Source organism: Heterodontus francisci, chromosome 2, assembly GCF_036365525.1.
Source record: "Heterodontus francisci isolate sHetFra1 chromosome 2, sHetFra1.hap1, whole genome shotgun sequence".
In the NCBI taxonomy this organism is placed as follows: domain Eukaryota; kingdom Metazoa; phylum Chordata; class Chondrichthyes; order Heterodontiformes; family Heterodontidae; genus Heterodontus; species Heterodontus francisci.
This window is the reverse complement of record NC_090372.1, coordinates 182,247,910-182,264,700: the sequence shown is the minus strand read 5'-3', so window position 1 is coordinate 182,264,700 and position 16,791 is coordinate 182,247,910. Positions and strand designations below refer to the sequence as shown.

At 42.7% G+C, this 16,791-nt stretch overlaps 1 protein-coding gene across 3 annotated transcripts in view; it reads left to right on the top strand.

Annotated features, from left to right (window-relative positions):
- LOC137349171 (enhancer of polycomb homolog 1-like) overlaps positions 1-16,791 on the top strand; it is a 271,229-nt gene that overhangs the window by 73,715 nt on the left and 180,723 nt on the right. For 2 of the 3 annotated variants that reach the window (XM_068014589.1, XM_068014592.1), the window contains exon 1: positions 12,506-13,023. The exons of the other annotated variant lie outside the window; for it this stretch is intronic. In XM_068014589.1, coding sequence (XP_067870690.1) covers positions 12,871-13,023 — 153 coding nt within the window. In that variant the 5' untranslated portion in view covers positions 12,506-12,870. Of the gene's footprint in view, positions 1-12,505; positions 13,024-16,791 lie in introns of those variants that run through there. 3 annotated transcript variants of the gene reach the window in all.

The following is a 16,791-nucleotide window of genomic DNA, read 5'->3' as shown; positions in this document are numbered from 1 at the left end:
TCAAATTCTGACTTCTTGAGCATCCCTAACTTTAATTGTTCCCCTAAACTTCTCTGCCTTTCTACCTCCCATTCCTCCTTAAGGACACTCTTTAAAACCTACCTCTTTGACCAAGCTTTTGGTCATCTGCCCTAACATCTCCGTATATGGCTTGGTGTCATATTTTGTTTTATAATGCTCCTCTGAAACACCTTGGAATGTTTTATTATGTTAAAGATGCAATATAAATACAAGTTATGTTTAATCTGGGCCAATTCAATTTATTTTAATGGCTGCTGCAATGTCCCCATCAAAAAAAATTATACTTTTTTTAAACGATACAACTGTTTAAGGTGATTAGAATTGTATGAGTTTTATTTCTTTAAGAAAACGGGGCCGACTGGATATTGAAATTGCACTTCAAATTAACCTATTGAAAGTTGGGTATTGAAGCCTGTTGATTCCAGAACTTTTAAGTAATGTGATTAGTTTATATAGCTGTTACGATTAATTATTTACTGACAAGACTATTTATGACCAAAGTTTCATATGCAATCAAATATATTTATAATCAAATTATTTTTGTTTTGGGCAGTATCCTTTTGTCAGCATTAATCACACTTTGATCTGAAATATCTTGGCCCAGATACAAAGAAAAGTTCTTTCCTCATTGTTGAGACAGAAGAGATATTTCTTCCATTTACTAATATTAGTTAAAAAAAAAAATTAGCATGAATGCAAAGCACATTTTCCCCAAAGATTGAAGTTTCACTTGCAGAGCTATACAGTTAGAAAACTTGGAATTCCAGTCAGTCATATGGATCGTACAGGAACAACATGATGACCTACAGAACACACACTTGGGCACCCCTAGCAGGACTTCATCCTAACCACAGATTCTAACCGGAATAAAGCAAAGTATCAGTAGTGCTCACATACCAGCAAGAAGGAGGCACGTAGAGAGAGAGGGCAGAAGCCAGTCAGACGCTAGTAGAGTTCACTTTTTTTCAAACATCCTGTGCATTTGTGCAATTCTACTTGCCTGATCCAACATCATGGAAATATTCCTGCATGGACTTGATGGGCTGAATGGCCTCCTGTGCTGTAATGACTGACTCTTTACAGTAACTTAACTCCATCATAAGTCAATTTTGGAAAAAGAATCTAACTTCACCCGGCTGCTTCTTGCATCCTCAAAAATGGATGTCCTTTTTACTTTTGGCTTCTGGTGATCATGGGTCTACTTGTATCATTTATCAGATATGTACTACTTTCTGTAACTCAGTTTCTGTCTGCTCTACAACTGAAAGAAAATTATTGCCATTTGGGGGCATAAATTGGAATACTTCACTTTGCCTCAGAGGTCCTGGTGCTTTGTAAGGAGAAAAGACAAGAAGTTTTCCAATCCTTTATTGCCATTTAGTGACTTGTGCTGGAAGTACAAATATTTGGACATGAACAAGTTCAGACTTGATGGTGATGTCCTGAAGTTTAATACCTGTTGAAACATGCTGTATAGGCTTACATGTGAAAAATTGGGTAAGCGAAAGGTGCTGTACATCACCTACCCTGCAGTCGACTCGGTTATTGATTCATTGAAATTCTGCAAGTCTCTCTCAGCAGTCATTGAGGCCATTGTGACGCAAGCAAAATCTGCTACTCCGACTATATTCAAAATTACAAATCTATGTAGTGTTCTCAAAACCCTTGCACTGCCAGTTTTGGCAGATTTAGCTTTACTATAATATACATCGCAGGTTGCATAAATGTTTTCTTCATGGACTTTAATCTTATGAATATGAAACTTTCCATATGAAGGGTGGACCTAATAAGGAGTATTATCCAACTATGTTTGACTATTTGCACAAAAGTCCAAGTAATTTTTTCTCAAAGCATTATTGTGCTCTATGTTGCTGCTTTGCACATCTTCAAAGCAAGATGTTACAGTCAGACCACTTTTTTGGTTAAAAGGAAATTGGAGAGGAGAAATGGATGAAAGTAGCTTTTTATTTATGTTTTTTGCCTCATTGATAGATGGAGGATAATTTACATCTATATATTGTATCAATTGTGAGTAGTGTATGTTAATTTTGGATAATCTGATATGGAAGAATTAGAATAACATCCCTACTTTAGTACAATGTACAGACCTTAGTATTTTAAAAAGAAAGTAACGGTAAGATTACCAGTTCCTGGCAGTGAGTGAGGAGTTGTGGTCAAATAGAGTATGAGTTATATAATTATGCTGTAGTGCTGTCGCCCAATTTCAAATTTATACTCCCTTACAGCATGGAAGTAGAAAATCAGTGTGGATTTACCCTATTGAGTTGAAATTGATTCCTTCTTTGTCTGATCTGGTCTTGGCCTTGAAAGTTGCCTTTGAGCACTTTGAACAGCAGCAATGACCAAAGTTGGCAAAGTTGGCTTAATGATAGTAGTTCAGCAACAGAGTGATCAATTACCCTGATCTGAACATGTAGCTTCTGGTTGTAAAGTCTTACAGTTTCATTAACTAAGATGTTGCAACATGGAAATTCACCAAAAACATTTAACCCTCTTCAATAAACATATCATACCTTCATAAATTCATGTAATCTTTTATAGCAAGTACATTGGCTGGATTTTTGCACCACCCCAACGAGCCGGATGGTGGATTGGGGGCTTAAAATGGAACGGGAGGCCTTCCCGACCTGCTCCCGCCTCCACCCCACTTTACATAGTGGGATAGAAAAGGGCCGTCTGCCCCAGGCCAATCAAAGCCCTTAAGTTGCCAATTAATGGCCACTTAAGAGCCTTCGCCCATCTTCATGCGGATTTTACGCGTGGCAAGTGGGTGTCCTGGAGCTGGGAAAGGCCGCCCGGTAAAAGCTGGCGGCCTCTCAGCACCCCGGGGGTGGGCCCTGATAATTGGGCACAGGGTGCCCGATTGAGGGCTGCCCCCACTTCCCCAACCAGCCCCAGGACCCAAGACACCCCCCTTTCTCCCCCAAACGATCACCCTTGCCTCAACGGGGCCCGACCGATTACACCCGGCGAGGAAACTCAAACTTACCTGGACTCCTGGCTCCGTGTCCTCGGCTGGGCTGCTGATTGATTGGCAGCTCAATGAGGCGGGACTTCCTCCCTCAAGTGGGTGGAAGTCCTGCCTCTGAACAGTTAGAGCCTGGGGATCGTAAAATGCGGGACGGATCCCCATGCTAGGCGGAAGCGGGTTTGCCAGCAACTTTTACGTCAGTGGCCAGCTTCCGTCCGCCCAATGTAAAATCGAGCCCATTGTTTCTAGTTTGCAAATAGAAAGGCATGTGCCTGTTAACCTTCATTGCATGCCAGATTATTAATCTGATTTTAAATAGTGAATTTAAACCTTTGGGAGGGACTCTTGCAAACTAATGACATAATCCTGGGGATCTTAATCTCTGGAAGGCTGCATCAGCTACCCAGAGGAAAACATGCCATCATTGCAGATGTGTTTTTTAAATGCAACTAAGTTTTTAATGGAGGAACCTGGCATCATTCATCAGGAAAGGAAGAACCGGCTGGGTTTTTTTTCCCCCCTTGAAAAGGCTGAGGGGTGACACAGTCGAAGTGTTTAGAATTATGAAAGGTTATGATAAAGTAGACACAGAGGGCTGGATTTTGTTCCCAGCCCACGTCTGGTTCTGTGAGGGGGGGATGGGATGGGGGGATGCCTGGAAAATCAGAGCAGCAGCGGCCGTCACAGAACTTGACGCCGGGATTGCCGGGCCTGATCTTCCTGGCAGCCAGGAAGCTCCATGGTGGCCCCTCCGCCACTCTGCGACAGGACCCGAGTTAGGATATGTAAATTATATCTTTGAATGAATTAAAATGTAAACGGCAGTGATCTTCCCTTTAGTTCCTGATCTTCAGCATGGCATGTGGCACTCTCACGGCCTCACTTTCCCATCTAGGGAAAGCTGGCACCGCCAAGGTGGGGAAGGGGTGAACTCTGCACTCTGTGTATGGGGAGGAAAGGGTAAACTCTGAACTCTTGGGTATGGCAGAGGGGGGAAGGGGTGAACTCTACACTCTGGGTATAGTGGAGGAAGGGGTGAACTCTGCACTCTGGGTATTGGGGGGGGGGGAAGTGGTGAACTCTGCACTCTGGGTATTGTGGGGGGAAGGGGTAACTCTGCACTCTGGGTATTGTTGGGGGAAAGGGGTAACTCTGCACTCTGGGTATGGAGGGGGGGAAGGGTGAACTCTGCACTCTGGGTATGGAGGGGGGAAGGGTGAACTCTGCACTCTGGGTATGGGGGAAGGGGTGAACTCTGCACTCTGGTTATTGGGGGGAGGGGTGAACTCTGCGTTATGTTGTGTTTGCAGGGCTGACAGCCTTTTAAAAAATGGCACCAGCACTTGCTCCTTCAACAGGTGGTGTCGTGAACGGCGTCGCTGAGGCTGCCCCCACTACGTAATTGGGGGGAGGGGGCTGTCGATATGTAAAATGGCTTCCTGCTGCATAATCGCTGCGATGCAGGCCCCGTGGGGGACAGCTGCCATGTTCTGTGTCCACTGCCGCTCCTGGCAGCGGGACTACAAAATCCAGCACAGAATATTTCCACTTATGGGGAAGAGTAAGACTAGAAGCCGTCAATATAAGATAAACACCAACAAATGAAGCAGGGAATTCAGGAGCAACGTCTTAACCCAGCGAGTGGTGAGAATGTAGAACTCGTTAGCACAGGGAGTAGTTGAGGTGAATAATATGGATGCATTATAGGGGAAGCTAGATAAGTAAATGAGCGAAAGGGAATAGAGTTCTAATAGAGTTAGAGGAGGAGGCTGGAGTGGAGCAAAAATACCAACATGGTCTTGTTAGGCCAAAGAGCCTATTTTTGTGTTTTATATGCTTTAGAAAATATAGAAAAACATTTTACGGCACAGAAGGAGGCCATCCAGCCCATTGTGTTTGTGCTGCCGAAAAAGAGCTATCCAGTCTAATTCCCATCTTTCTGTCCTCTTGGTCCATTGCCCTGTAGGTAACGGTACGGGAAGAATTTTTAAAATACGATGTGGGTTTCTGCCTCTACCACCATTTTCAGGCAGTAAGTTCTAGACCCCTGTCCCCTGATTATTGACCTCTTTGCCAACAGAAACAGGTCCTTCCTATCCACTCTATCTAGGCCCCTCCCAATTCTATACACTTCAATTAAATCTCCACTCGGCCTCCTCTGTTCCAAAGAAAACAAACCCAATCTTTCCTCATAGCTAAGATTCTCCATTCCTGGCAACTTTCCCATTAAACTCCTCTGTACCCTGTCTTGTGTGATCACATCCTTCCTGTAGTGCAGTGACCAGAACTGTACACAGTACTGTAGCTCTGGTCTAACTAGTGTTTTATACAGTTCCAGCATAACCTCCCTGCTCTGATACTCTACTTTCCGTCCTTGGCCGACACCTATTCTGTGTGCCATTTTGACCACCTCACCTACCTGTCCTGCTACTTTCAGAGATCTGTAAACAAACCCCAAGGTCCTTTTGTTCCTCTACACTTCTCAGAATCCTACCATTTATTGTGTATTCCCTTGGTCACAGGTCACAAAAACACCTGTCAACTATAACCCTTTGCTTTCTGCCACTGAACCAATTTTGGATCTGACTTGCTGCTTTTCCTTGGATCTCGTGAGCTTTTAATTTACTGATCAGTCTGCCATGTGGGACCTTGTCAAAAGCCTAATTAAAATCTATGTAGACTACATCAAATGTGCTCCTCTCATTGACTCTCCTTGTTACTCCCTCAAAAAATTCGATCAAGTTAGTCAGCCATAACCTCCCCTTCAAAACCATGCTGACTGCCCTTAATTAATCCGTGCATTTCTAAATGACAATTTATACCGTCTCTCCGAATTTCTTCCAATAATTTGCCCACTGCTGAGGTTAGGCTGACTGGCCTGCCTGTGATTACTTGGGCTATCCCTTCCTTTTTATACAACAGTACAACATTAACAGTCCTCCAGCATCACCCCTGTAACATATAGTGAAAAATATAGAAATCTGACATCGCAACCTCAATGCCTGTTTGTTCTGGAGCCAAGCTTCAAATTCTATATCCTTCCAACCACAAATACTGCCTGCTTTTACCTCTATTACATCACTTGTCTCCAGTCCTGCCTCAGTTTATCTGTTGCTGAAGCCCTTATCCATGCCTTTGTTACTTCCAGACTTGACTATTTCCAAGCTCTCCAGGTCATCCTCCTATCTTCCATTCCATAAATTTGATCTCATCCAAAACCCTGCTGTCTGTATTCTAAATCTGCACCAGGTCCTGCTCATCTTGGTTCCTGGCTCACCAACACCTCAATTTTAAAATTCTCATCCTTATCCTGTAACTTCAACCTACAACCTCCCAAGAAGAACAGTGTTCCTCTGCTTCTGGATTACTGCATATCTCCCACCATTTGCGGCTGTGCCTTCCTTGTTTAGACCCTAAGAACAAAGAAGAACAAAGATAATTACAGCACAAGAACAGGCCCTTCGGCCCTCCAAGCCTGCGCCGATCCAGATCCTCTCTCTAAACATGTCGCCTATTTTCTAAGGTCCTGTATCTCTTTTCTTCCTGCCCATTCATGTATCTGTCTAGATACATCTTAAAAGACTCCATCGTGCCCGCATCTACCACCTCCGCTGGCAATGCGTTCCAGGTGCCCACCACCCTCTGCGTAAAGAACTTTCCACGCATATCCCCCCTAAACTTTTCCCCTTTCACTTTGAACTCGTGTCCTCTAGTAATTGAAACCCCCACTCTGGGAAAAAGCCTCTTGCTATCCACCCTGTCTATACCTCTCATGATTTTGTACACCTCAATCAGGTCCCCCCTCAACCTCCGTCTTTCTAATGAAAATAATCCTAATCTACTCAACCTCTCTTCATAGCTAGCGCCCTCCATACCAGGCAACATCCTGGTGAACCTCCTCTGCACCCTCTCCAAAGCATCCACATCCTTTTGATAATGTGGCGACCAGAACTGTACGCAGTATTCCAAATGTGGCCGAACCAAAGTCCTATACAACTGTAACATGACCTGCCAACTCTTGTACTCAATGCCCCGTCCGATGAAGGAAAGCATGCCGTATGCCTTCTTGACCACTCTATTTACCTGCGTTGCCACCTTCAGGGAACAGTGGACCTGAACACCCAAATCTCTCTGGACATCAATTTTCCCCAGGACTTGGATAAAACTAAGCTTGGATAAATTTCCCTCCATAGTTCCTGATGAGCCTTAGCAACAGTGCATAAAGAGAGCAGCCAAGAATTACTCGAGTTGGATGACTTTGCTGTGAAGAATTATTCTTGTAAAACAAAATTAGAACATACATGTTTAAGTATTGGAAAGAGTGTAGCCAGTTGATAAGCTAGTTTTAAAGATTTGAATTCATGGCAAAAAAATTGAAAATTTTTATGTCAAATTTAGATTTCAATTTCTGAATTGGAGTTTGGTAAATGTTTGAATCACCTATTAGTTAAGACGTCTGTTCAGTCTTTCAAAATGAAACATTACATGATGTAGCAAGAGGGTGATTTGTTGCTGATTTTGAATAATAAGGACTTGGGTAATGTATGGAGGCCATTCTTAGCATCCAACTATATAAAATGACAGAATATGCTTGATGGGCCATTTGGCAATTTCTCATTTTAAGCTTTATTAAGCTAAGTTCTTCTAGTGCTAGTGAAACATGCCATAGATTGCTGACCCAATACTGTAGAATCCAGTGATGTGTTGTGATTTAATTCTGTCCAGGACTTTAGCAGAAACTGCTCACACTTAAATGCAGTACTGAGGGAGTACTGCATTGTTGTAGGTGCCTTTCCGAAGAGATATTAAACAGATATGCATCTAATTGTTCAGGTGAATGTAAAATGTTTTATGCAACTATTCAAAGTAGAGAAGGGGAGTTCCTCTCACAATCCTGGCCGGTATTTCTTCAATGAAGAGCACCAACAACAGATTAACTGACCCTTTATCTCATTTGCTGTTTTTGGTGCTTTGCCTTGTGCAAATTGGATGTTGCATTTGCCTACAATGCAACAGTGTCTGCACTGAAAAAGGTAATTAATTGATTGTGAAATATATGTCCTGAGGATCTGATGCAGCTTTTTATAAGTGCAAGTTCGTTCTTGTATATTAATTTTTTCCAGCAATTATACTATTATGTTTGAAAAAATCATACTGTAAATGTCTTGGTTTATAATACAACTGTCAAAGAACATTAAAATAAAAGCAAAATATTGCAGATGCTGGAAATCTGAAAAAAAAACAGTGCTGGAAATACTCAGCAGGTCAGGCAGCATCTGTGGAGAGAGAAGCAGAGTTAACATTTCAGATCTGTGACCTTTCATTAGAATGATTTCTCCACAGATGCTGCCTGACCTGCTGAGTATTTCCAGCACTTCCTGTTTTTGTCATAGACCATTGTCTGCAGAGTAATGAATGATGCAATTATTCAGAAATACTGATTGCATTATCGATATCAGTTGACTCTAATATGAATAACAGCATTCACATTTGCCACTGCATTTAATGTTTGAGTAGTTCCCAACCTATTGTACTGGTGGTTAAAAAGTGTTTTAGTAGGATTTATAAGTAAGATAAAATGTTTTGGATAAGAGTGAGTCTTAATCAAAGCTATAATATTACACAAAAGTAAATCTTGGAACTATTTAATTCCCCTCTCCTATATTTTACAACTTGTGTTCTGAATACTTGTGCATTTTACAAGTGGAGGATATGAATGTGTTTTTTGGCTGTTTGTGATTTCATTAGTGAAATAAACTTAATTTTGAATATAAAACTGAACATTGTCAACAATGTAGTTTAAAGTACACCTGGATCCACAATCTACAGTTGGTCAATATATTGAGACATTATAATCCTCAATGCCAAATCTGAATTTAGAAGTGTAAAATTTGACTACAATAAGTTTAAGGTTAATTATAATTATTTGTTCATTCACCGGATGTGGATGTTGGCATTTATTCCCTAACTCTAATTGCTTTTGAGAAGCTGATGGTAATCTGTTTCTTGAACTGCTGCAGTCTGTGTAGTGAGGGTACTCCCACAGTGCTGTTAGGTAGGGAGTTTCAGCATTTTGATCCAGTGACAGTAAAGGATATATTTCCAAGTCAGGATGGTGTATGTGACTTGGAGGGGAACTTGCAGGTGGTGATGTTCCCATGAGCTTCATGCCCTTGTCCTTCTCAGTGGTTGAGGTTGTGAGTTTGGGAACTGCTGTCAAAGAAACCTTGGTGAGTTGCTGCAATGCATCTTATAGATGGTATGCACTGCAGCACTGTGCACCTGTGGTGGAGGGAGTGAATGTTTAAGGTGGTGGATGGGGTGTCGATCAAGTGGGCTGCTTTGTCCTGGATGGTGTTGAGCTGCTTCAGTGTTTTTGGAGCTATACTCATCCAGACAATTGGAGAGTATTCCATCACACTCCTAACTTCTGCCTTGTAAATGGTGGAAAGACTTTGGTGAGTCACTGACTGCAGAATACCCAGTGTCTGACCTGCTTTTGTAGCCACAGTATTTGTGGCTGGTCCAGTTCCATGGTCCAGTCAATGATGATTCCTCAGGATGTTGTGGATGGGATATTCGATGATGGTAGTGCCATTGAATGTCCAGGGGAGATGGTTAGACCTTCCCATTCTGAAGATAGTCATTGCCTGGCACTTAGATGGCAAGTAACATTTATGCCATCCATCGACTCAAGCCCGAATGTTGCCCTGGTCTTGCTGCATGCAGGTATGTTAATAGTGCATTGAAAGACAAAGCGTTAGTGCAGAGACAGTGTTAATGGACAGAAAAATGAACAGCCCTGGCCCAAAGCACAACATGAAAAAAACAGTGGGCAGGTACGTGGTAAGAAAAATGAATGATGAAACAAAATAAAAGAAAAAAAATAACTGAAAAGAAAAAGTGGGGGAGTGGGGGGCTGCTGTCATGCTTTGAAATTATTGAACTCAATGTTCAGTCCGGCAGGCTGTAGTGTGCCTAATAGGTCAATGAGATGATGTTCCTCGAGCTTGCGTTGATGTTCACTGGAACACTGCAGCAAGCCCAGGATGGACATTTGGGCATGAGAGCAGGGGTGAAATGGCAAGTAACTGGAATCTCGGGGTCATGCTTTCGGACTGAGCGGAGGTGTTCCGCAAAGCGGTCACCCAATCTGCATTTGGTCTCCCCAATGTAGAGGAGACCACATTGTGAGCAGTGAATACAGTATACTAAATTGAAAGAAGTACAAGTAAATCGTTGCTTTACCTGAAAGGAGTGTTTGGGGCCTTGGATAGTGATGAGAGGAGGTAAAAGTGCAGGTATTACACCTCCTGTGATTGCATGCGAAGGTTCCCTGGGAAGGGGACGAGGTGTTGGGGATAATGGAGGAGTGGACCAGGGTGTCGGGGAGGGAATGATCCCTTCGGAATGCTGGGAGGGGAGGGGAAGATGCGTTTGGTAGTGGCATCACGCTGGAGGTGGTGGAAATGGCGGAGGATGATCCTTTGGATGTGGAGGCTGGTAGGGTGGAAAGTGAGGACAAGGGGAACCCTGTCGTGGTTCTGGGAGGGAGGGGAAGGGGTGAGGGTAGAGGTGCGGGAAATGGGCCGAACATGGTTGAGGGCCCTGTCAACCACAGTGGTGGGGGGTCGGAATCCTCGGGGGGTTGGTTGAGGAAAAAGGAAGACATATCAGAAGCGCTGTCATGGAAGGTAGCATCATCAGAGCATATGTGTCTGAGAAGGAGCAACTGGGAGAATGGAATGGAGTCCTTACAGGAGGCAGGGTGTGAAGAAGTGTAGTCGAGGGGGCCTGAGTAGGACTGGAACAAGGAATGTTCGACATATCCCACAAAAGACAGGCATAACTAGGACCCATGCGGGTACCCATAGCAACCCACTTTTACTTGAAGGAAGTGAGTGGAGTTGAAGGAGAAGTTGTTCAATGTGCGAACAAGTTCAGCCAGGCGGAGGAGGGTGGTGGTGGATGGGGACTGGTTGAGCCTCTGTTCAAGGAAGAAGCGGAGAGCCCTCAAACTGTCCTGGTGGTGGATGGAGGTGTAGAGAGATTGGACGTCCATAGTGAAGAGGAGGCGGTTGGGGCCAGGAAACTGGAAATTGTCAAAATGATGTAGTGTGTCAGAAGAGTCACGGATGTACGTGGAAGAGACCGGACCAGGGAGAAAAGATAGTCAAGATAGGAAGAAATAAGTTCAGTGGGGCAGGAGACAATGGGTCTGCTGGGACAGCCCTGTTTGTGGATTTTAGGAAGGAGGTAGAAGTGGGCTGTCCCTTGTTGCGGGACTATGAGGTTGGAAGCTGTTGACTATTTTTTTTTTTTAAATGCCATTAGTATTGTACCAGAATGTAAATAGTACCCCAAATTCTGTACACCTCAATAATATGTTTGTCATTAGTTTCATCTTTTCAGTAGTTGCAGTGGTCCATATCATTTTTGTCTGATGTGGAACATAAATAATAAATTACTGACTAGCATTTTTGGTTTTATTTAAACGTCAAATTGTAAAATAATGCATACGGAACAAAAAGCATTGGAAACATTTATCAGTAGTGGAACATAATTATCTTAAGTTCCTTAGTTTATCTAACTGGTGAAATTACATTGTGAAATAACTGTTGAATCTCTATTAATGTGCAATAAATTGTCAATTTAGTACTTAAATGTAAGGCGAATTCTAGTTTTATGATGGGCTTTAAATTGAATAACTAAATGAATACATGTTAATAAAGATGTTGCCAGATTTTCCTTGTACAGCTTTTTGATTCAGTAGTAGTCTTACAAATTACTAGTTTCTCAGCAGTACAAATAACCAGCTTTGCAGGAAGCCTAGTAATTGTTTACTCCGACTTGCGCAATGCCCTGTGACAGATTACAACCTGGCCATTGAGCTTTAAACTGTAGTTATTGTTGTATAAGACATGTGACACTTCCCCTTTTCCCAGCAGACCATTTAAAAAAAACACTGGCAATTCGAGCATTGTAGAGGGCGCCATTTCCAACAGCTTCTTGGAAAGTTGCTGTGACTGAGGGCATCCATGTTGTGGCGTAGTTGAATTAGGAAGAGAACAGAAATGAGGGGAAAAAAAGGTGGGGGGGAGGAAGAAGAGAGGCGGGAAGAGAAGCAAACAAAAAGGCGGTCCGTCGTTGCAATAGTGATTTTTATTTGTAAAAGAGCCAAAAATCCTTCTTTAAAAATGCAGGTTCGGGTTTAAAAAAAACTATGGCGCTGAAAGAATTTTTTAAAAATAGGGACGGGGATCGAGGGCTGTTCAAAATATTTAGGGGGAACATTTACATTGTGTGTCTCTGGCAGCGATAGGGCGTTTAAGTCCTGGTGGTCGGAACCGTAAGCGGCCCTGTTTAGTTAATAGTTGGTGCGGAGCGACGCAACCTCCCTCCTCACCAACCGACCGCCGGCCGGTTGTCTGCCTGGCTGGCTGCGTGCGCGCGCAGCCGGGCCGAGCCTCGTCCTAGCTGCTGTGCATTGTGGGATGGCTGGACTTTAATGACCGCCATGTTGGCCATGGCGTATTGAAGCCGACAAAAGGAACCTAAACGGACCGGGGAAAAACCGCCTTTCTTCCGCTTCCAACCCCCGCTTTCTCTTCACGGAATGGAACTAGGATCTCCAGTTTCTCATCCATGATAGGTTCCGGGCGGCTCCGTGTACGTTTTATTGGGTGTAGGCGTCAACATTTCATCGGCTACTAAAAAAAAAGCGCATATATATATATTTATATATTTCCTTCCAACTACCCGCCCCCCCCCCCCTCCTTTCTCTTCTCCCGCGGTGGTGTTTGGGTTTGTAATCCGCCGCGAACACGCACATACAAACCGAGTGAGAGCCGAGAATAATGAGCAAACTGTCGTTTCGGGCAAGGGCGCTCGATGCATCGAAACCTCTGCCCGTGTATCGGTGCGAGGATTTGCCGGATCTGCACGAATATGCCTCTATCAACCGAGCCGTGCCCCAGATGCCCACGGGGATGGAGAAGGAGGAGGAATCGGTAGGTGCATGGGGGGGGGGTTGGATTGTCGTATTGTGTATTTTTAAATTTTTTTATTTGTGTGTTTCCTTGTGGCGGTGATGTTCCTGTGTGCGCAAGTTGCGCGGCCGCCATTACACGGCTCTCGCTCGCTTCCTCCCAAACATGGGGCCGGGCCGCGGAAACGCAACCTTCGGAGACGGGGCCCCGGAACCACCCACACTTTATCCCTCCGCTCAGGAGACGGCAGTCGGATGGCTCGGCATCCGTCCGTTGTTTTTAAAAAAACGATGGAGGGTTTGAGGGCGTTGAGGATCCTTGCTTCATGGAAAAAGGAGGAAATTTTGTTTTTTTTCCACCTCCTTGGAGTACAAAAGGTCACGTGACTGTTGAGGCAGCCATTTTGTTGTGTTTCTCTGTCTATGGGTTGGGCCCGAGTGCAGCAACAGCCGCTTCTGGCAGCGGGGCGGCGCTAGAGAGCGCGACAGTGGGGAAAGGGGGCTGTGGCTCCGCACAGAGGGCCTGAGCATCGGCGACAAGTTGTGTGTGACTTTCCTCTCCATTTCTCACTCTGTCTTGTGTGTGGACACCTTTTTTGTTCTTTTGATTTTAGATTAGTGAAAAAGGCGCTGAGTGCATTTTGCAAAGTGGGGCAGCGCGGCATGTCACTGAAATGGGCGATTGTGCAAGCATTATTGTTTATAATCTCAACACGTGCGCGCGAGTTATGGTAACTTTCATGGCCTGTGCAGTTTCATGTATAGTGTGGGCCAGCAGAGACTAAACTATACTGCAGTTAAGCGTGTGTAGAAACCATTAAATTATTTGCCGTTATGTTTCAGCTCTTGTTTGTTTATCATTTATCATGTGGGTCTGCAATTTAAAGATTATGAATGGCAAAAGTTTTTGCGTTAATATTCAAAATTTTTATTTTCAAGCGATATTATGAAGTGTAACTTGTTATAATTCTAGAGATTTCAATGTTAACGATTTTGGTATGTTTGAACTGTTTCATGTACCGTAATCAGTAAAGTTAAGATGTTAGCCTAATGGTTGCTGATGTGAAAAATCAAGTTGTACAGTTTCTAACAAAGATCCAAAAGTTTATACTTCTCAGAATATTGACAGCGAAGGTGTCAAATGATATGGGTTTAATTTATTACGTGAATATGTAATAGAAGAGGATATTATCGAAGTCTAAAATATAAAGTTGCTGGAACTTGGGCATTAATGTAGGGGAGCGATGTGCCCCTTTAATCATTTTAATCACCTTTCCTTAATTAGCATTTTGATAGCAATGTATCATAGGTTAAGTCAGCCTTACCCAAATGTACTTGTGTGAATTTCTTAATCTGTTGTCAAAGATTGCTCCCACCTTGGCTCAAAATATTCTCAACACACAGAAAAGACAAAATTGGACTGTACCTACAGTTCAAATAGATCTCATATATACATTTTACTGACACAAAGTAAAACATATGTCATCTAAAATGTAGTTTGAAATGTGCTGGGTGTTCATCAGTTTAATAAAAATGGGTTCTATGTTAGAATCGTAAGAATTACAGCATAAAAGGAAGCATTTCAACCCATTGTCCCCGTGAGTACCAGCATTCAATTTTGGCTATCTATTGCTGCTTTACTGCTCCTGTACTTGGAAAGAGAAGTTATAAAATACTTATCCAATTCACTTTTTATATGGTGTACTCTCCCTCATCTGGTGGTTAAGAATTTCTTCCAGGAAATTGTGTGGTTATATATCTTGAGGCTCTGTGTTTAGTTTTAGGGTAAAATATTTTTATGCCTATTTGTGCTTCGTTTCTGAACTCTGATCTCAATAAGTAAATCTGACAAAAAATGAATTTACACTGATCTAGCACCTTCCACTTTCAGTGCATCCCAAAGTGCTTTGCAGCTAATGAATTACTTTTGGAATGTTGGGCAACATGACACCAGACCGCACAAATAACAAATTAAAATGTTTCGCTGGTTTTGGCTGAGGGATCAACTGTCCAGGAGGCAGGGTTGTAGATTGAAATTTCACTTGAGAATCTTGAACACCTAATCTACAGTGGCAGTTCAGTGCAGTACTGAGGGAATGCTGCATTGTCCGGTGCCATCTTTCAGATGAAACATCAAACCAGACTTCTCTGTGACCCCCTAAGAGTGAACGTAAAGAATTCCCTGGCACTGTTCAAGGAAAGCAGGGAGTTCACCCAGTATCCTGGCTAATATTTATCCTTCAGTTAACATTGCCAAAATAGCTTTTTGGTCATTGGCTGTACTTGGGGCATCCTGAGGTCATCGGTACTAGGCAAGTCACTTGAGAGGGTAGTTGGGACTGAAAGAAAGCATCTCCAGCACTCCTTTTATTCCTACACTGGAGTGTCAGCTGAGTTTGTGCTCAGGTTTCTGGAGTGAGACTTAGTGGCACAGACAAGTGTGCCACCATTGAGCCAAGGCTATCTCTTTAAAATTATGATCGTCGTGTTTATGAATAATTGGATGTAAACAATGTAACCTGATCAATTATTTTAATATTACTTCCCCTTCTTCCCACCCCCAATATGTGGACTTTCTTCAGTTTTTAATGCATAGATAACCTGAAATGGGACTAAGAATAAAAACTGAAACCAAAATACTTGTACTTTTCTTTCTAGTTGCTCAACAAACATTTCATGGAAGTCAGTCAAATAAGTCGTCATTAGATGCTTTATTTGAGGTATAGGCATAGACCAAAATAAGAATATTGCTTTTGATGTGCTGAAGTAACTAGTCTAAATTGTTAAAATCCCACTGTGCTTTGTTTCGAAATTTTCTGAATAAATCCAGATTTATAATAAGTTGGCCCATTGTACAGTGACATTCTGCTGTTATAATATAACTACTGTTATTGAAAATAAGCAGGTTAATACACAGGACATAACATTGTGTTTACAGAAGTGCTTCTCAATACAAAGATACAAATACAAGATTTTTTTTTAAGTATAGTTCCCTTCCAATCCAAAGTGTTTTGAACCTTGATTTAAAAAAAAATAATCGTTCATGGAATGTGGGTGTCACTGGCCAGCATTTATTGCCCATCCTGAATTGCCCTTGAACTGAGATGCCTGCTAGGTTATTTCAGAGGGCATTTAAGGTTTGGAGTTGCATGTAGGCCAGACTAGGTAAGGGCAGCGGATTTCCTTACTTAAAAGACATTAGCGAACCAGATTGGTTTTAGAACAATTGACAATGGTTTCATGGTCACCTTTAGACTAGCTATTCCAGATTTATTAATTGAATTCAAATTTCACCATCTGCCATGGTGGGATTTGAACCCATGTCCTGGGAGCACTAGCCTGGCCCTCTGGATTACTAGTCCAGTGACATTACCAATATGCCACTGTCTCCGCCAAGTACCTAAAAGTTTAAAAATTTGGATGCTTTAGGACCTTTTATTACATAGCTGTACTCACGAGAATATTCATAATTTCTATCTGATGTGATTGCAGAAGGAAAGCTGTACGGCTCATTTAGAGGTGCAGAAATTCAACTTGGGACACACATTGGCTTCTTTGTAATGTAATGGAAATGCCTGAATGCTTTGGTTCAAAAAATTGCATTTGAAAAAATGTGCATCACCACTGCATCCTGATCTGTAATCAGGCAGTCCATGCTTCTTTTGAGGGATCTGTCTGGCTTCTGGAGGATGGAACATTCATGTGATTTTATTTTTCCTGCCAAGTATCCTAATCAATGCTGTGGTCAAGATATCGAAGAGACCCATTCTTTTCACATGCTGGTATAATT